The 20,565-nt window shown below is 49.1% G+C and overlaps 1 protein-coding gene across 7 annotated transcripts in view; it reads left to right on the forward strand.

Moving 5' to 3' along the window:
* Positions 1-18,852, forward strand: part of Samd4a (sterile alpha motif domain containing 4A) — a 215,673-nt gene extending 196,821 nt beyond the window's left edge. For 6 of the 7 annotated variants that reach the window (XM_039093258.2, XM_039093259.2, XM_063274206.1 and 3 more), the window contains 4 exons: positions 327-528; positions 1,606-1,732; positions 8,717-8,800; positions 14,361-14,570. In XM_039093258.2, coding sequence (XP_038949186.1) covers positions 327-528; positions 1,606-1,732; positions 8,717-8,800; positions 14,361-14,389 — 442 coding nt within the window. In that variant the 3' untranslated portion in view covers positions 14,390-14,570. 7 annotated transcript variants of the gene reach the window in all.
* The last annotated feature ends 1,713 nt before the right edge of the window (positions 18,853-20,565 follow it).

Consider the following 20,565-nt stretch of genomic DNA (forward strand, 5'->3'; position numbering starts at 1 on the left):
GGTCTCCCCTTTTGGGTTCATATTTGAGTGCTGCCCCCTGCTGGCTGTGTGGCGATGTCAAAATTCTCAAGCGTTCTGGGTTTTTCTCTCTGTGAAGATTAGGAAGCTTACTTCCTAGGGTTGTCGTGTGGACTAAGAGTAGTGTGCAGGCTCCAACATCTAGCATGTGCTGTTGTTTTAGATATGAGGTACAGTTTCAATCATAGCCTATTATTGGCACCCCCAAGCCACTTAACTGTCAGTCCCAAAGAGGCCCCCACTGGCAGGCAGCCTGGGCTGTGTAGGGCTAGAGCATGCCTCTGGATCCCTTCTCTTTGCTTTCACAGTCGTGGCTTTGGACAGTCCAACTCCCTCCCGACGGCCAGCTCTGTGGGCAGTGGCATGGGTAGACGGAACCCACGACAGTACCAGATCGCATCTCGGAACGTCCCTTCTGCCCGCCTTGGTCTCTTGGGCACCAGTGGATTTGTCAGCTCCAACCAGCGCCACACTGCTGCCAACCCCACCATCATGAAACAAGGAAGACAGGTTTGTTCTGCTCTGGGGATCAGGGAGGTTGACAGAGCTCAGGGGTCGAGGCTTTAAGATGTCCCTAACCTGGACAGTCTCCAGATCGAAAGAGATGACCCCAAGGGATCTAAACCAGGGGGATAGCCGAGTCTATGCTTCCTAGGTAACCACTGTTGGTGTTGTTTCCCTGGAAACTGAAACCCCATGGCTGTTGCTTGGGAAAACTAGTTCTACATGGGCCTTTGTAGACAGGCATGAAAAGTCTACTTCTGCTTGATCTGTGCCCTGCCCCAACATACCATCACCTTCCCAGTCTGGTTGGGCATTTAATAAGCTTTCTTTGACCTTTTCCTCACAGTCCCAGATGCAATGGTGAGTTCACAGGACTGTTGGGGAGGCTGTCCCTTGCTGTAAGATTGACAGTGTTCTCTCTGTCCCCTGAGCCCAACCTTGTCTTTCCCTAAGTGTTCGTTCCCTAAACCCCATTGGGACTGGGGACACACAAGCAGGCCTGATGAAAGGCTGGCTTTAAAACAGAAAGGCTTCACCAGGAGGTGGCTGGTGGCATCCTCTCCCAATGGGAAGGACGTGTCTAAGAAACCCCCAACCCCCACCCCCACCCCCCCACCCCCGCTATCAGTTCTAGGCGAGGTCGCCGCAGGACACATGAGCTGCAATGACACAGGCCTGTTGCCAGTACTGAGTCCTCTTTTCTCCTCAGTAGAGAGTAAATTTGGGGAGTCTCAAAAAGAGCCTTAAACTCATTGTACTGTTTGCTATAAGCATTTCTAAGAACACACACACACACACACACACACACACACACACACACACACACACTCCCTTTAAGCAACAAATGCAGTAAAAAGGCTTCTGGAGATGGGGAGAAGGAAAAGGTGGCCAGGAGAAGCTCAAGCTTAAAGCAAGGCCTGGGGATGAGCATCAGATGGGCCGGTCTAAACCATCTCTAAGTCCACGGTGGGTAGCATGGCCCTTTCCAAAACTCTGCTGGGATACCCCTCTCCACTGGAACTCTGCTTCCCCGCTTCCCCTCAGGGTCTGGACTAACGCCCCCTCTTGTATGTCCCTCCCTAGAACCTCTGGTTTGCCAACCCTGGGGGCAGCAACAGCGTACCCAGCCGCACCCACAGCTCCGTCCAGAAGACCCGCTCGCTGCCCGTGCATACTTCCCCACAAAACATGCTGATGTTCCAGCAACCAGGTAAGGCCTGGCTAGCTCACACTCCTCTCTCTCTCTCTCTCTCTCTCTCTCTCTCTCTCTCTCTCTCTCTCTCTCCTGACCTCAGGAGGGAGGCTAGCAGGAAAGTGCTGAGCCTCAACTGTCACCACACATTCTTTAGAGCTACTTTTCCTTGCCAGCTTGAGCAGAGGCTGCCCAGCAGGGAGCCAGAGCCTGAAGTCCCAGAAGTCCCAGCACCCACCAGTTGCAATCTGATGGGACATTTCTGATGCTTGTCAGATATCTAGATTTCTAGACTGATTAAACCAGTGATAGCTATCCCTGGCAGCGATCCTCCATGTGGAAGGAAAGAGGAAGGGGGAGGGGAAGAATATGCAAAGAGAGGATAAAGACAATGAAAGGAGGAAGAACTTGACTGTTGGAGTCCCTGCGGAATTGCATTTGGGAAACACCCATTGTCCCTTGATTCAAGAGTAACTTGACATGGTGGATTCAAGACCCCGTGGGGAGACATGGTCTCAGTCCCCACGCTTCCTAATACACACTGCCTGAATTGCATACAGCAGACAGATCCTTGAAGCCTTTCTCTGGGCAGGCACTGACTGTAGACTCCAGACTTGCACAAAACCACCGAAGCCATGGCTACATCGATCCGGATGCTCCTCATGCCAAGAAACAAACCAGAGATGCACCCTGTGTTTGGGTAACCTCAGCCACACCTCACAGTCTGGAGCCCTGTGTCCCAGAAGCGATTGTTTACAAGGCTTTTGATTCCAATGTCCCTGCAAATCTTTGAGTATTAGAACTCTAGAATATGCTGGGCTTTGCTTTTCCCTTTTTTCCCCCCACCCCCCATAAAGATTTTTTTCTTGGATGTTGCAAACCTCTCCTTAAGGCCTTAAACCCTTCATAATGGCAAAAGCATAGCCGCAGTGCCTACTTCCGGTTTCCTCATTGCTGAGCTAACCAGAGCCCTCCAGGCTGTGCCCACTCACACTCAGTACCTTCTAGGTGGCTCCTCTGTGACACAGCTACGAAGGGTGAGGCAGATCAGACCCATGACCCACATTGCCCGGAGGTGGGGTTCTTTCCCATCTGGAAATCGGACTCGGGAATTGCTTGGAGAGTGATCCTTTTGGAAACAGTTCTGTTTCTGTTGAGCCAGGCCCAGTTGCCCTTGGGCTCCAGTCAGAGAAGATCTTAGGACGTCCTGATGTTTAGAGGCCATTTTGAAGGCTCCTTACTTGCCCAAAGGACCAACAAGAAGGAGCCAGACAGGGTAGAACTCACAAACCTGCACTCTGGAAATGACACCCTTCACTTGCACAAAACCACATGCAAAGAAAGCTCTCCTGAACCGGAGTACCTGTGTGCAAGACAGCAAGATCGTACCTTTGAACAGCGCCGTTTCACCACGTGACACCTGCCTGATACAGCAAACCTCCCTAGGTACTGGAGTCCTCCGTCCTCGGAATGCTGTGCGTATCTGGAAACGCAGCCCTCCCATTTCCTCCTCGGTATGATGCCTTTACAAAGACTGGGGACAGGAAGGATGTCACTAGTGTCCTGAGTCCCCTAGGGGAATAGAAGGGTCTGCTGGGCAGAGAGAGGCCAGATTAAGGACCGTTCAAAGTTGTGGTAGATATTGTCCTCCACCTTTCTAATAAACCTAAGGAAACAACTTGGCTGGGGTCTAGGGGCATTAGAAGTAGGGGAATTGGTCAGTGGGTCAGCTTTACCCCAGCCAAGAATGCAGTTGGGCAAAACCCCCTTCCTACTGAGAGTCCGCCTGGGCAAAATGGCCCTCTGCTAAACCATATGAGCTAACGTTCCGTAGTTGTGTGTGGGTCCCAGAGGATAGCCGCAGCACAAGCGTCCCACCCATATCCCCCACCACTACCAGCAGCACCGATGTGAGGTGCAGCTTGTTACACTCTTCCACTGACCACAAACATTTCCTGTGATCGCCTTCCCACCCCCGCTGGTTCTCTGTGTCCCACCTGAGCTGGTCTTTTCCTTATTGCCACCTCCCCTTGTTGGGAGTCCCCTGTCCCTCCAGCAGTGAGGGACACGCTTGTAAACACACAAGTGAAAGGCCCGTGTAGCTGCGTAGCAAGCAGGCTAGGTGGTCAGCCTCGAGGTGGGTCTCGCAGGTTTCTTTGAGTGCCCCCGCCTGTTGCGTATTCTTAAGTCACGGTGGAATCGTACCTCACAGACCGTGATGTAAAACCCGCATGTGACACTCAGCCCAGCGGCCGTTTCTGCCTGGAACAAGCCAGCTAGGTTCTTAAAGGACTCTGACAGAAGTCCCCTAGAAGAGATATCCAGTGGCTCCTTTCCAGAACCTTCTGAGATTACAGTGTTCGGTATGTGCGGGACTTCTGAAAAGGCACAATTCAAGTCACAAGTTGGGGCTAGAGAGATAGATGGCTTACTGGTTAAGTATTCCTACTGCTCTCCTAAAACACTCAGGTAGGATCCCACCACCCCACCAACCACTACCACCACCACCACCACCACCACCACCATCATCACCACCATCATCACCACCATCACCACCACCATCACCACCACCATCATCAACAACAACATCAGGTGGCTCGAAACCTCCTGTATGGCCAGCACCAAGCCATCTATGCCCCTGTCTGGCCTCCATGGGCATCTGTGTACACGTGCCATACACACACACATACAATTTTAAAATAATCTCTTTTTCTCCAGTTTTAAGTCCACCTTAACCCTTAAGCCACAACCTTCAGAATCCTCACCAGACCCTAGATGATGCGAGAAGAAAGAATTCCTAGTACAGGTTCAATATTCATTACCTGTTGTTGTAAAAATATAAAAATAAAAAGGTACTGTTGGTCTTTTACCCCGCTAGGTCTACACCTCGGTGCCCCAAGATATCTGCTAGAATATCTTGGCGGAAACACATCCCAGCCGCACACTTTCCTACACTCAAACCCTCACATAAAAGAACACACAACACAATAATCTTTGACCCAATTGGTAAGATATAATTGCCCACTTAAACATACAAAGCCTGGTACTGTCCATCCCTTAGGAACATTGATAACAACCTGTAAATACACAGAGCAGAATCTTAACATCACCTGCCATCTTGTCCTGCCACGGCTTCTCAGCCCCTCTCCCGTCTCCTGTCTCTTCCTCTCTCCCCTCTAGTCTCCTCCTCTTCCTTCAAACTTCTCTCCTGCCCATCCTTCCTTCTCCTCCAATGATAGGCCTCCTTCTATCCTGTACCTGCCCCTCACCTGTACTTTACAAATTCAATGGCAAGGTTCTGGTGAAGTCCCCTGATTCCTGAGTACTGACTAGGCAGCTGTCCTTGGGGCAGTGGAATTAGCATCAAAATACAGTTAACTTCAGGGCAAACCCCAACAATTACCCAGGGTGTTTAGGACCAGATATGTTTCACAAGTCAGGGTTTTTCAGATTCCAGAATTTTGCATAAACTTCACCCCCAATCTGAACATCTGAAATGCACCCAAATTCAAAGTATTGGTGGCAATGTGTCCGCATGGAAAGCTTCCAGATTCTGGCTTTTCCCAGCAGCTCCAAGCGGTGGTCCCAGAGGGGAAGAAACAGACTTCCTGGAGACAACAGTGAGAAGGTTCAAGCCAGTCCCTCCTTTTGCCTTACTGAGCGCTCGCAACCCTCTGATGCCTCTGAGACCTACGTGCTAACATGAGCCTACCAGCCTGCAGCCTGCGGCACAACTGATTGTCCTTTGGAGCTAAATGTAAGGAGGGCTCTACCCACCAAGCAGCACACGACTGAGGGGTGGCAGCTTGAGCCAGAAGCCCCCCCCCCACATCTATTCAATCAGCCTCTCTATCTGGTGTGTTCGGCAAGACGCCATCGGTCTGTTTTCATCAAGCACACAATTAAAAAGTCACACTGTTAAGGTTCTCTGCAGTGAGAACATATGGGCTTCACCAAGACTTGGAATTCTTCAGTGCTGCTCTGTGAGTGGCGGGGGAGCGAGCATGTCAGAGCGAAGAGTGGAGACAAAGATTCAGGCAAACCAACTTCCCACCTAAAAGAGCAGCCACGATGATGACGGCGGCTTGGAGACTCTGGAACTGAGAGCCCTGTGTTTTTCAGCCTTCTTCCTGGAAACACACAATCCCGGGGCTTGGAAAATGGCATTTTGCTGCGTGTTGGCAAGAACTCCTGCAGCTGAGACTTCTCTCCAAATGTCGAGCGTCTTTATTTATCCAAATCTCTCCACAGTGTTTGTTTAAAGGGGAGCACTAGCGCGTAAACGCACTCTTCCAGTGAGCATATGGGTGGCTATAATTGCCGGAGTTTGTTTTTTTTTTCCCTTTCCGTATTTGCTAACTAGCTATATATAAAATTCTGTTTCTATTTTATCAGTTTCACACCCCCAAAGGCTGCTAATTTTTGTGCGCATATGATTTTCACATGAATGGATGAAGATACAAAAATACTCTTTCCCCTGGGATGGTCTAATCGCTCCAGCCCTTCCCTTTACAGCTCCTAGGTGGGCTCAGGAGAAACTCCTCCCACCCTCTCTGCCTCCCACCTCCCCTAGAAGCCTCAGAGGACTCCATCCACTCAGGATTGGGCCCCATTGTCTTCCAAACCTCGAGGATTCTGCCACTTGCCACAGAAAGGTCACTGTCTTGGTGCATTCCTATCGGCCAGTTCTGCAAGCCCTTCTCTGAGAACTTGATAAAAATGGCACCTGCCTCTGAATCGGCTGACGGAGGGAAGCGCGATTTGCAAGAGAGGAGCTTTAAAAAAAAATAATGTTTTTTAAATGATTGCATGTGCTTGTGTGTGGGCTCGCATGGCCCGGCATGAGTGTGTGGAGGTTAGATGATCGCTCTCGGGGATCAACTCAGAGTGCAACATGCCCCTGCGGCCCCTGAGCCATCCCGTCCACCCGAGCCAGGAGATGTTGCTGTATCACTGGTCGGATGGAATACACGTTCTTGTTTAGCCATTGATTCCGACTCATTTCCTCACCAATCACTAGCGCTTGTCCCCTCAACCATGTGCACCTGTTGAAAGGAGTGAACAAGCAAGCAGACTACAAGCAGACTACCCTTCCCCACACCATCCTTTCCCCACCGCCAGTCACATAGGGAAGTAGGGTGGCACTGAGGCGTCCCAGACACTGGGACACACCCCTGCCAGTACGTGCTACAGGGCTTCTTTTCTGCCTCGGTCTATTGGATGTCATCATTTTGGGTGGCCGGTGGCTGAAGAGAGCTCTAGATGTTTTAAGAGAGGCAGATCTAGACGGTCAGACCACTGTCGCCGTCTGCTAGATGCTTCTAGGTGCTTAGACGCATCCCAAACTTCCACTGGAGTAGGGACAAAATGGAGTTAACACTGAGACCCAGCCAGAAAGAGGAGGCCCCCAGAGCTGGCTTCCATAGGGGAGAAGGAACAGTAGTACTTGAAGATAGAGGACACCCAGAGACTCGAGGGTCGTGCATTGTCTGTGACTATATGGAGCTGACCCCTTCTTGCCATAGAGGGAGGCTCTCAGCTCCTCCAATCAATGTGCTTGGAGACTTGAAAGTGGTGAACAGTCATGGCAGGCAGGAAGACATGGGGCTTCTCCTTCCTAGTGTTGATCAGCTACCAGTATTCTTGAGCACCACTGGGGACCATGTTTGTTGGGCAACAAAGGAGCTGGCATTGCAGAAGCATCAACGTAGTTCCTCACTCAAGAGGGGAATGTGCTGGGTTGGGTGTTTGGTACCCGCTCCTAACCACAAAGCAGAATTTCAGAGGCTGGGTTCAAATCAGTGACTATTGCTAAGCCATGCCCCTAATCTAGGAGGGATAGACGCGTGAAACATTCCGTGTCCACGATACAAAGAAAGAAAAGAGGAAATGAATGTTAGGGGAAGGTGCTTTCAAGAAGACAGTAGAGGCTGCAGTAATGGGTTCCTGGTTAAGAGCATTTACTGCTCCCTCAGAGGACCTAGGCTCAGTCTGCCGGGTCTTTTTTAGGCTTCTAACATGACCTAACTCCAGCCCCAGGGATCTGATGCCCTCTCCTGGACTCTGTGACCACCGAATGCACATAAACAAAACAAAACAAAAACAAGCATAAATCTTTGGGGTTGAGGAGAGCTCAGTGATTTAAGAGCACTGGCTGCTCTTCCAGAGGACCTGGCCCCCACGTGGCAGCTCACAACTGTCTGTGACCCCATTTCCAGGGGATCTGACACCCTCACACAGAGATACATGCAGGAAAACAAAATGAACACACAAACAAAAACAATGCACATAAAAAACAAGAGGAGGAGGAGGAGGAAGGAAGAAGAGGAAGAGGGGGAGAAGGAAGGAGGAAGAGGAAGAGGGAGAGAAGGAGAAGAGGAGGAAGAAAAAAGGAGGAAGAAAGGAAGAAAGGAGGAGGAGAAAGGAGGAGGAGGAAGAGGAGGAAGAGAGGGAGGAAGAAGAGGAGGAGGAGAAGAGGAGGAAGAAAAAAGGAGGAAGAAAGGAAGAAGAGGAGGAAGAGGAAGAGGAGGAGGAGGAGGAGGAAGAATAAATCCTAAATTATGGAGTCAGGGAAAGACTAAGCCAGGGAACACTTGTGGGGCTGACACTGAGGCAGAGAGAACAGCAGTGCAAAGGCTCAAAGGCTCTGGGTAGGAGAGATTCATGATGGAGCAGAGGAAGAGGGAACGTTACAAGGAGAGGCCTGTAAGGAGGTCTTGCAGACCATTGCTGGGGCTGGCACTTATTTTTGTGGGAAAGCCATCACAGGGTCCGAGGAAGGGTGAGGGCCTGTGACTTGGGTTGGCTATTTACGTCATGAGTTTGCTTCCAGCTGCGTATGTCTACCAGGGGCTCCCCATCTAACTCATCACCCTGGCCCTGATGGGCCCCTTCAGTTCTCCTAGGGAAGGCACACTAGACACCTCTCCTGGAACCGGATGACAGCATGGATACTTTTTTCTTGGGAGTCCCCGTAATTATCGTACCCTTTTCTTCCTGCAGAATTTCAGCTTCCCGTGACTGAACCTGACATCAACAATAGGCTGGAGTCCTTGTGCCTCAGTATGACGGAGCATGCCCTGGGAGGTCAGTATGTCCTCCTCACATACCCAGGGCAGCTTGGGGAAATGGGAAGGAAGTAAGGTGGTCTGACAAGACAGGAAAAGAACAGCCATGGGGTGCCATGAACTCCCTCTCTGCAATCTCTATGCTCCATTCCTTTTCTGGAAGATGAGTCAGGAAACTGGAGGCCAGAGAGAGCCAACACCATCCCCCAAGCCCTGGAAGCTCCATCCCTCAGTGCACACTGGAACCCCATAGCCGTGGTCCCAGCCAAATGCAGAGCTGAAAGCTCACACACACAAGGCATGGCTTCCAATGGGAGCATCCCCCAAGGCATTGGATATGTTCCCTCTCAGCACTGGATGCACCAGTCTGGGCCAAGCATATCCCAACGTGCTCTAAAAATAGAAGTTTTGAAACAAAGATCCCTGCTTGTTTTTCTAGCTCCCTGTCGCAAGTGGCTTGTGTGACGCTAGAGCTCCAAGCTATCCAAGTTGCCCTTTGCCACATGACAGGCACAGGCCGCATACACTCACATGCCCACATTGGAGCCAGGAACATGCTCCCCTTAGTCAGATGACCCCCTAATCTCATCAGTCTGACCTGCAGTCCCCGTTATGCCTGTCCTGGAGGTTTCAATGCCCTCCTGGGCCCAAGCTCAAGAGACTCTTCCCAGTCCTGAACATTTATGGAGAATTGGCAGGGACAGAAGAGTTGAGGTGTCCACCCTCCCAGCCACCCATTTCTGTCCTCTTCCTCATGGAGCCTCTGGCTTACAGAGAGGCTATCGCGTGGCTGTCGTGAGCCTTTCCAGCATCCCTCTTCTGCCTGGGTGTACCTCATGGCCCCAGAAGTTGTCTGAACCGTTGCCACACCTAGGGCCCAGCATTCCCTGGCAGCAGTGAATAGAGAAGTTGATGTCACCTACTGCTCCTGAAAGCTTTGTCCCCAAGACGCTCCACCTTTGACTTTTAGATGTTTAATCTCCGTATGTTATGGATTGTGCAAAATACAGTTGTTTCCTGAAAGCAAACAGGAAATAAATGATCTACATAGAACAGAGAGAAGGATTGGAGCTCTCCCAGCTGACTTAACTGTTGGGAGGGAGTTCAAGGGCTGTGGGTCTATCATGACTCTACAAGGCTTCAGACCAAACGGAGAAGGCCCAGGAAGCCGTATTTGCAAACCACTGTTCCATCTCTCTGGTCACTCTGATCCTAGCTGTCTCACAGCATCTCTAGGAGCTGTCCTCCAGCTTCTCTTCCTGCTGTGTCAGCAGCCCCTTGGTAAATAATGGGAGACCCGCCCCCCAATATAAGGACCAACAAACTGTGGTGTAGCCATTCAGTGGTAGAAGTGCCTTAAACACACTGGTAGGAAATCTACAGCCCAGCGTACTGCCTGGGGAGCCTGCTGCCTCCCACTGCCTCTGAGAGTCAGTGAGGAAAACTGACCTTCCCCTGCAGGGCCGGATGGACCTGAGATAACTGGCATTTGGAAGCTCTTATCAAATGACCACCATTATCGTCATTATCGAAAATGCCAAATAATCTTTATTCAGGGGAAGCTTTCATTGAACACTTTTGTTTTGTTTTGTTGTTTTTTAAAGAAGGTTCTTCTGTTCTCACAGAATACCTCTTGGAACTGATGAGTTTCCACTAATGTTCTCATCCTGTTAACCTCCTAAGCCTTTGTATTGTTGTGTTGGTTTCCCTCCCCCCCCCCCGCCTCCCCCAAAATAATCCCCTCTCATGGATAGCCGCCTCCTAAGCCATTTCCAGGGGCAGAGGATGCAAATCAAGTTGAAGGTGGCCCAGCCTTCATTGAAGGAGCACTGTGGTCTTCAGCTATGGTGGGGTCTCTATGGGCCAGCCCTTTCCAGGTCCCAGGGAAGATAACCTCGCTGGGGACATCACGCAGACAAATTAAGTCAATTTTACAGGAAGACCAATGGCAAGAGGAAACGCACAGTAGCAGTTTCTCTGGGGCTGGAGAAACAGCCCAGTAGGCAAGGTGCTTGCTACACAAACATGAAGGCCTAAGTTCCAGTTGCCAGAATCCATGTAAAAAGCCACGTGTCGTATAGCATGTGCATGTAGGTGCTAGGAAGGTGGACACAGGTAGCTCCCTGGAGTTATCAGGGTAGCCAGTCTAGCCACATAAGTGACCTCTGGGTTCAGTAGATAGTCTCAAAAATAAGATGGAGAGACACTAAGGAAGACAGCTGATGCTGACCTCTGACCTCCAGCACACAGGCACACTCACTTCCAGTGCACACAGATAGGAGTTATAAAATGAAGGTGGGGAGATTCTCCCGTGCTGTCACTCAGGGATGCAGGGGGAAGGCACCACGTCATCTGTGTCCCAGATGACTGTCCACCATGGTCCACGGTGCCAACTTGGAGACGCTTCTGATGTCTCTGCTGTTCTCTGTTTCCTTGGTAACCGCTGCCCTTGCTTGCTGAAGCCCCCTTTTCTCTTAGCCATCCTTTCCTCTCTTTTTTTTTCCCCCTGAGGCCCCTGCAATAAAAACACGAAAGGACACCCAGGTAGGGAGTTGTGAATCTTTCATCAGCCTCTCTGGGTTTTACCTATGGTATGCGACCTGTGGTGTTCAGAAAAGACGGTCCTCCAAGCCTCTTATAGAAGGGACCCAAGAGCCTCAGAATGAGGCTCCACTGTTAGAGCCCGAGGCCTGCGCTAAGTGAAAAGTATGCAGCCCTTCCTCGGGGTTCTGAAGCTCACACTCCCCCTCCTCTCTGTCTCCTCACCCCTTTCCTAAGCCTTACTTACCACCCCCACTGTCGCAGATGCAGAGTCTCTATGCAAATTATTTTCTCAAGGCCCTAGGATGGCATTTATTGCAGTGGTAACTATAAAACCTGTGGTGCTTGCCTGTGCGTGGCACCCACCCCACCCCCAGGTTCTCAGGGTTCAGTTTTCACGGCTGAAAATCAGTAAGCCTGGCTTTCCTCAGAAGACACATCACATGGTCGAAAGTCAAGCCTTAGGCTTGAGCTAGCTGAGATTTTCACACTCCTGGCTCCCCACTTTCACAACTAGGAAGATTTAGCATTAACGAGTGGGCCAGAGAGCTAAGCAGGGGTGTGCCCTACTTCTAGAGACGTTTCAGACATCCCCACAACAAAGGGACCTCTACACACACTCCTTCTCTCCTAGACCATTGAGCCCCAAGAACAGCTCAGGCTGACACCATAGAAAGTCGGTTATTGATTACAAGTTCATACCTCCAGCCCCCCAAACTGGCAGGGGCCACTGTTTCCTTTCTGAAAAAAAAAAACCTCTCCCTTAATTGCCATAACTTGCACTTGCACACATATGGTTGCCCATTCTTACATGTACACACACACACACACACACACACACACACACACACACACACACGCACGCAGAGAGAGAGAGAGAGAGAGAGAGAGAGAGAGAGAGAGAGAGAGAGATCAATGGATTATATCAACGTCAGTTTCTTCACTGTAATGTCCTGTTAGACCAAAATTGTCACCAGTATAGGACCTGACAGGGTACCCCTGTGATCTCCTTAGATCATTATTTTACAAATGCATGTGAACCTATAAATTATCTCAATGAAAATTTCAGTTAAAAATGTCAGCGTGACACTACAGCATAGTGGCCAGGAAATCCCTGTAAGTGGGCTCACTCCCTTTCCATGTCACCTAGGTCCCCAACGTCCCCTGGAATGATCAGGCACTCCTATCTTCCCCTTGAGTCTTACATAGTAACTAGAGATGCTCCCTCTGCTAGACCTGGTAGGCCACCGTGGGAACCGTGCTGGCCACACTGGCTGGCCTCTAGAGCTTGGCAAAGCCAAAGATGTCCTCCATAGCTAGCTCAACATTACCCTCATCCAGCAGTTACTGGATACCATCTCTACCTGTGATGACCAATCTGTGCCTCTCTCTGCCTACGGCATGACGCGCCATCATCTCCAGCATGCACCAGCATGGGTACCTCTTCACTGCCCTCTGCCACACCATCTTTCATCAAACCATCTGACGCTTGCCAGGGGAGCCAATCAAAAGTGATGTAGCATGGTTCTGCTGTGTTTAGGTCCCCCAGTACCCATCTAAGGTCCTTTGATGGTTGAGCTGCTGGGGGCTGTGTTAGAACCCTTGTGAAAACGGGCAGCAGAGGAGCGCCAGGGGCCGTCAGCAGCTCTGTCTCACACATAGCTTCCTGTCTCTGGAGCACATGTCCTCCCACAGACACACCCTTTGCAGCCTGACCGATTCTCTAACGTTTCAGAGAGGCATGGGTAATTAAATTACCCTTCTGCCACCTGAAGCTTCCAACTCCGGATACACACATCATCTGCCTTTGCTTTTCCTGCCTTTACCCCTGTTCTTAGAGCAGAGAGATTGAATCAGCTGTATCTGTCCCTCTGGCTGCCCAGTCTGGGCAGGAACAGGTCTTTGGCCTTTCATCAAGGACTTGCAGTAAGAAATAATTCCAAAGAAACAGGTGTGAAGGCCACATTTCCATTCACATTTATAGTAGAGCCTTTCTCTCTTTCCAGGCCTACCCTTGCCTCTCACCCTACACCCTAGGATCTACCATCAGCCTCTCCATTTGAGAATCTGTCACCCACCTCTCTTGTCCCTTACCATCCTCCCATCATCCTCTCCTGAGTCCTCCTTTGCACTCCTACCAGCACAATCAACAAGCCATTTTGTGTCTTTATGAACCCATCCTTGACTTCCGATGCCAAGTTATACATTCCTCCTCCCTCTGAGTTCATTCCTTCTTGGAACACAGTGGTTGGGGTCATCATCACTCCAGGCATCATTGTTGACTTACGTGTCTGTAATGTAAATTCTAAAATGTGATTACTTAGGAGGTAAGGACAGTTGCATCTTGGCTCCTGGGCTCAATATGGTTCCCATTTTTTTAAAAAAACTCTCTGGATGTTAGATGATAAATGGCAGTGAGTGGGTGGGTGGGTGGGTGGGTGGGTGGGTGAGTGGATAGGTGGGTAAATGGGTGGGTAGGTGTGTAGGTGAGTGGGTGGGTAGGTGGGTGAGTGGATAGGTGGGTAAATGAGTGGGTAGGCAGGTGGATGAGTGGGTAGGTAGGTAATGGGTGGGTAGATAGTTGAATGGGTAGGCAGATGGGTAGGTGCATGAATGGGTGGGTGGGTGGATGGGTGGATGAGTGGGTGGGTGGGTAGGTGAATGGGTAGGCAGATGGGTAGGTGCATGAATGGGTGGGTGTGTGGGTGGGTGGATGAGTGTGTGGGTGGGTAGATGGGTGAGTGGATGGGTGGGTGAGTGAGTGAATGGGTGGGTGGGTAGGTAAATGGGAAGGCAGATGGGTAGGTACATGAATGGGTGAGTGGGTGGGTAGATAGGTGAATGGGTGGGTGGGTGGATGAGTGGATGGGTGGATGGGTGGGCAAATGAGTGAGTGGACAGGTGGTCAAGCATGAGAACAAGTGAGTGTGCAAATAAAGCCTTCATCTCAGAGACCAGTATATGCAAGGTGCTGGCAGTGCTGGCAGAGAGCCAACCCAGACTGGTTTTGCTCAGTAGTCCTCTGGTTTCCTCCACAGACGGGGTTGACCGGACCTCCACAATCTAGAAACTGAAGATGACAGTGACCGCGCTGGCCGTGAAATGGACTGCTGCGGGCCCAGTGTCAGCCATCTTCAGGGCTGCAGAGACTCTTCCAAGACACTTTGCAGCCTTTTCCCCCTGGTCCCTCGCCCATTTTGATTTTGTGAGAGCGTAGGTCATCCTTGTAAACATATCAGTAGACCTGGGGTTGGTTATGTTGTCATTTGTTTCTGTCATGGGATGGGACGGTATGCAGGGTGGGGAGGGGACTCTCGGGGAACGTGGGGCTGGGAGGGGGTGGAGGGATGCTAGTGGCTTCCTGGATTGAAATGGAGTGGGGAAGAGTATTGCTAGGAGAGTTATGCAAGAGACACACGGGAGGGAGGGAGAAGCCCTGCCCTGGGGAGCCTTCTCAGTGCCCAGCTTCGCAGTCAGGCCGCAGAAGACAGAGCACACAAGCAAGCAGAGCAAGATGGCGGCTGGCCTGTTTGTGTCTCCCCTGACTGGTGTTCCCTGAGGAAAAAACAACCACGAGAGAGGGCGACAAGGCAACAAGGGCAAGAGGAAGAAGTTCCCTCCAGCAAACTTTCAGATAAACTTTGATTTGTGTATTGTTTACATAAGAATTTTAAAGGGTACATAAAAGTGTCGAGTGTGGGTAGAACTTCCCTTCACACTATGGGTTTTTTTTTTTGGTTTTTTTTTTTTTTTGTAAAAGACTGATTCCTGTTACAGATTCATTTTTGTCTCATCTATATTTTTATAATAGTAGCAGGGTTGTCTTTTTTTAAAATGGCTGCCAAGCTCTGCTTCTCGAGAAGACGATTGGGCCTCAAGGCTGCCGTCTTCCACCATAAGATGGGAGGAGCGCGTGGACGGGTTGGAAGGATAAGGATGTGGCTGGGATGAACGGAGTGCTAGGCACAGACACGAGGATGGTGGCGCCGTGTGACCAGTTATGGATTTACTCATAGGTTTCCCTCAGAGATGATAAACTCTGCAACCTCTTTCTGGGCTGGATTTGCAACCCACCCAAGGCCTGTCTTGCTCCCCACCCTCCCCACCCCATCCTACCAGCCCTGGTCTCACCCCACAGACACACCCATAGGTACATGTCCCTCTAGAGGAGGAGAGACACGGTAGATGGTTTTCTTTTGCACGAAGCCCGGCACTAGAACATTTGTGACGAAGACTTTGCAGGAACCTAGACCCGGGAGCTGTATCTCTTCTCACTCTTTCTCTCTGCTGAAGAAGAATGGCCCAGCAAATAGTGTCACAGAGAACATGCAGAGAGGCATTAAGTCCTCATGGTCCAGCTCCATCGAGGGGGCAGGCAGATGAAAGCAGAAGCAGGAAAGGTCACACTTACAAGAGAAGTGGTGGCTCTCCCCAGGCCTGTGAGTCAGAGATTCTCTGTGTGGCGGGATGGCTTATCCAGCCACGCACAGGAAAGAGAAAACACACGCACATCACACAGCCGGAAATTTACTGTGACACCGTGCTGTCATAGGTCTGTCTCTTAAGGGCAGCAAAGAATAGCTCAGAATTTAATGCATCGGAGGATGTTAGAGGGAATCAAAAGGAAATTGTGTGCTGCACTGGGGAATCGGTCGCATAAATGTGACGGTATGAGCGAGCAGCCAGAGGCATGATCTGGGGCATAACATAAGGCCTGTTTATGTGTGAGACTGATTCCTCTTTTAAAAAAAAAAGAAGAAGAAAAGTGAAGTTTAAAACCAGACCATGCAAATGACTTTACCTCTGGTTTTTTTTTTTTTTTTTCAAGTTAATGAAGTGCACACAGACTCTAAAGGCCTTAATAAAAAAATCCACACAACGTTGCCTGTCACGATTACAAACGTACAACCTAGCCCAGCCATGGATGCCCTGACAGAGATTTAGGGCAGGGCCGAGGGCACCTTAAGAAGATAGCGCTTTTAGTGAACACAGAGGACTTAGATACGCTGTCTGGTGTAGAACTTCACAACACAGAAACAAAAGGTTCAGGATGTACCTAGGAAGCGCAAGGCCCTGGGTTCGGTCCCCAGCTCCGAAAAAAAAGAACCAAAAAAAAAAAAAAAAAAAAAAAAAAAAAGGTTCAGGATGCTCCGTGGGTGACCAGGTCTTGAAGATGCAAATTCACGTGCAGAAAGAGGTAGCATGTTTAGCTTTTATATGTGTATATATATATATATATAGAGAGAGAGAGAGAATTTTTTTTTTAACCAAGTGCCATTAACATTCATCCCTCATGTCTCTTTTCCAAACAAGCAGTGTTGGGGAAGGACCTGGGATGGAGCATGTAAGGCAGAATAGGTTAGGATGCCGAAGGCCAAAGGTAAGGCCGAGAGGGTCTGAGGAAGTGTTTGGAGGACGCTGGGAAGGTTCACGGAGAAGAGCCTCAGGACTCCACGTCCTGTAGGAAGGAGAAGGTGTTCGAGTCTGCTACACGCAGCGCACGTACCCGTAAGGACGTGGGCTGTTCAGAAACACAATCACAGGAGCACGCGTCTTTTAAGAGGAAGAAGACCATAGAGTATATTTGCAAATCTGAATTTCTATTTATTCCCTCATGGAGTATAGAAGCAATGGTTATCTGATTATTAGAGATATTATTTTGGATATGTTACTTATTAACGCGCTATGGCTGGTAACCATGATAAAGTCTGTTATTAGTAACAACATAATTCTTTTTTTAAAAAAAAAAAGGGAAAAAAAAGAAAAGCTTATTTTTCATTGACGGTATAGATTTTTATCTACTTAGTTTTGGTTTGCTATGTTAGTGTTTTGTTTTTTTGTTTTTTTAAGGTTGTGTTCTGATGATTTTTTTTAAGAGCCTCTCCCCCCCCCCCCACCTTGATTTGAATCCTGTGTTGACTGCAGGTATACAGCTCAATTAAAAAAAAAATCCTAAGGCGGAGAAATTTTATTTATAAACAGAGTCAAACAGTTGCATGCCTGAGGCTGTGAGGTCAGACACAGGAATGAGCTGCAGTGCCTTTTTTTTTTTTTTTTATTTAACCGTCAACCACCCCGCCCCCGCCCCCACCGCTCTGATTTAAGCAGCATGTCTGCACTGTCTGAGGCACAGTGCCGGTCTACACTATCATGGGTGATGTTTTATTGGTGCTTTTCTGTTCATAGTGTTTTCTTAACCAGAAAACAGTAGGAAGAGACACAAACCGTACACGACACAAACGATGCTGCTGACGGTTTGTTGTGTGTGTCCCCCACCCCACCCCCTCCCCACGTGCTTTTGAGTTTCACCTTTTTATACACAAACCCAGCAAGCCAAGTAGCTGCTGGCGAGTCCTGCCTGCCAAGGGCTGCTGTGTGCACCAAGCTCTCAGCCCAGGTTGAGCTGAAGGTCTCTTTCTGGTACCCAGGACGGATGGGAGCTACAGCTGGGCCCCAACCTCCCATTCTTCTGAGGCGACGCTGAGGGAAAAACCAGAGTTTCTTTTGAGGTGTCGCTGCCTGCCTTTTACAGAGTGGGAGTCTTCTCTGGGCCTTGCGTTCTTCTGTGCCTCTTGTAGCTAGCGAATGCTGGTGCAAGGTTTGTAGATCTGTGCACCCCGGACCTGGGATGAGGGCTGAGCTAAGGAGGGGAGGAAAGTGGATTCTGTCCGGTGACCTTCCTCTTTAGCCCAGAGTGGGGGCTAAACCACCCTGCCCAGGGTGCTCAGGTGTGCCTATGGTAAACAGAACCTGTAGAAGTTGTACACAGAGCCTTGATGCTAATATTGGCTTTGTTTTTTTTTTTTTTTTTTTTTTTTTTGGTTCTTTTTTTCGGAGCTGGGGACCGAACCCAGGGCCTTGTGCTTCCTAGGTAAGCGCTCTACCACTGAGCTAAATCCCCAGCCCGGCTTTGTTTTTCTGTTTGCTTTTTCTTTTTTTTTTTTTGCAACTCATCAGAGATGTTTGCAAAGTGACTTTTTTTTTAAATTCCTTTATCTTGACTTAAAGGTGAATGTGTATCCCTCTGGGAGGAGCAAGAAGAAAGCAGGAATGTTAGTCATGGCGAACAGAAGACTTCCTCCCTTATTAATATATAACCCTCACATATTTATGCCTAACGCAAGCGGACTTTCAAAAGGCGTCCTTTTGTTGCATGCCCTGTGCAGGCATCTGTATTGTACATGCATGACTTTTGTCCTGTTTCCCTGTATAAAGTCAGTGAACAAAGAAATATTTTTGCCTAGTTCATGTTGCCAAGCAATGCATATTTTTTAAATTTGTCATACATGGAAAGAGCATGTTTGTTACATGTAAAAGCTCTACTGATGCAGACACACTAATGTTTGAACATGCTGTTCTTCGCAAGTGTACAGTTTTCAAATGTTGTTACCAGTGACAACGCCCTCGTGGTCTAAACTTGCTACAGTGTATTTATTACTCATTTCCTCCCACAGAATTAAGAATCATGGCTATATTTCATATGGTTATATTGAGAGTGAAGGGAAATGATTAATACAAGGTTTTGTAACACTGGCGTGTATGCGTGTGTCTTTTTACTCTCTTCTTTTTTGTAAACATGATTATTTAAAAAAAAAAAAGACTCAAGTCTTAGAAATCAGCCCTCAATGGAGAACCAACGTAAACACATTGGTTAACTTTGCTCGGATAACCACACCACGTGATGCCCCCCATTAGCACGATGAACGTGGTTTGATCAGTGCTGGGGAAATCCAATGAATGCTCTGTCCAAGGTAAACTCGAACTACTCTGTGGTCCAAAGCTTTCTCCCACACATGGCTGCCTCTGACACATCTTGCACTTTTACCATAGCTTAACGAAACAGCCGCCTTGGAGTCTTGGAACTTCACCTTCACATGGTTTGGACCCCATCCTAACCCCTGTGACTCCAGTACGATGACATAATTTATGCTAAGCTCTCAGTACTGTGTGACTTAAGAGTACGACTACAGGGGCAGACTTTAGATGGAGGTCCGGCTTCAGCGTCCTCCAGCCGTGTGATGAAGGCAAGGCTCTTAACCTCTCTAGGCCTTGTGTTTGTGTTTTTTTGTTTTGGCCTACGATGACTCGACCTTTATGTCTTTGGACCGCCAAGCCAAAGAGAAGAAAACAAAACATGAGACAGAGGCTATTCCCACCTGTAACCTTGCAACCCCAGAGGTGGTCTAAGACCGATGAAATCTTGGTGTTCTGTTGCTCTGAAGAGATACCACAAACACGGCAACTCTTACACAGGAAAACATTTAATTGGGGCTGGCTCGTGGGTTCAGAGGTTTAGTCCACTATCATCGAGGCAGGCAACGTGGCAGCACACAAGGTGCTGGAGAGGTAGATTCTCATCCGGTTCCACAGGCGGTAGGAAGAGAGAGATTGGACCTGGCTTAAGCATCTGAGACCTCAAAACCCACTTCCTCCACAACAGGGCCACACCTCTGGTAATGCCACTCCCTATGAGTCTATGGGACCATTTTCATTCAAACCACTACAAATGACCACACAGTCACCCCCTTTTCTTCAGGCTCAGCAGTTTAAGACACATTAAAAAAAAAAAAAACTAATTGGTGCTTGAAAACATACAAAAATGCCTCATACCCTAAGATACAAAACAAAATTCCTTGTAAAGATAAATCTTTATAACCCAAATGAGCAATCAGACAGACACACAAGAGAATATTGGACCTTGCTTTTAAAGTGTACAGAATGAGAAGAAATGCAAGATTAAAGAGGAGGGAACAGGGGAGTGCGTGGGTAGCACTGTGCCTGGAATGAAGCTGTGGTCACTGGCCCTGGCGGTGAAGCAAGTGCCCTCTGGCTCTGTAAGGGAATGTTCAGTCCTGGAGAAAGGACTACATAGTGGAAAGCTCCCAGGGCATCCCACAGCCCCTGCACCAAAGAGATGTAATTCCACGTATTGAAAAAGGAATTAGGCCAGGCATTGATGGTGCATGCCTTTAATCCTAGCACTTGGGAGGCAGAGGCAGGCGGATATCTAATTTTGAAGCCAGCCTGGTCTACAGAGCGAGACACACACACACACACACACACACACACACACTTAAAAACAACTGCTAAGAATGATGGAACACACCTTTAATCCCAGTACTCTGGAGACAGAGGCAGATGGATCTCTGGACTTCAAGGTCAACCTGGTCTACATAGTGATTCCGGACCAGCTATGCCTATTATATACAGAGAAGTCAAAAAAGCTAACTGCCACGTTTATAT

The sequence above is a fragment of the Rattus norvegicus genome, chromosome 15 (assembly GCF_036323735.1).
Source record: "Rattus norvegicus strain BN/NHsdMcwi chromosome 15, GRCr8, whole genome shotgun sequence".
NCBI classification, from domain to species: Eukaryota; Metazoa; Chordata; class Mammalia; order Rodentia; family Muridae; genus Rattus; species Rattus norvegicus.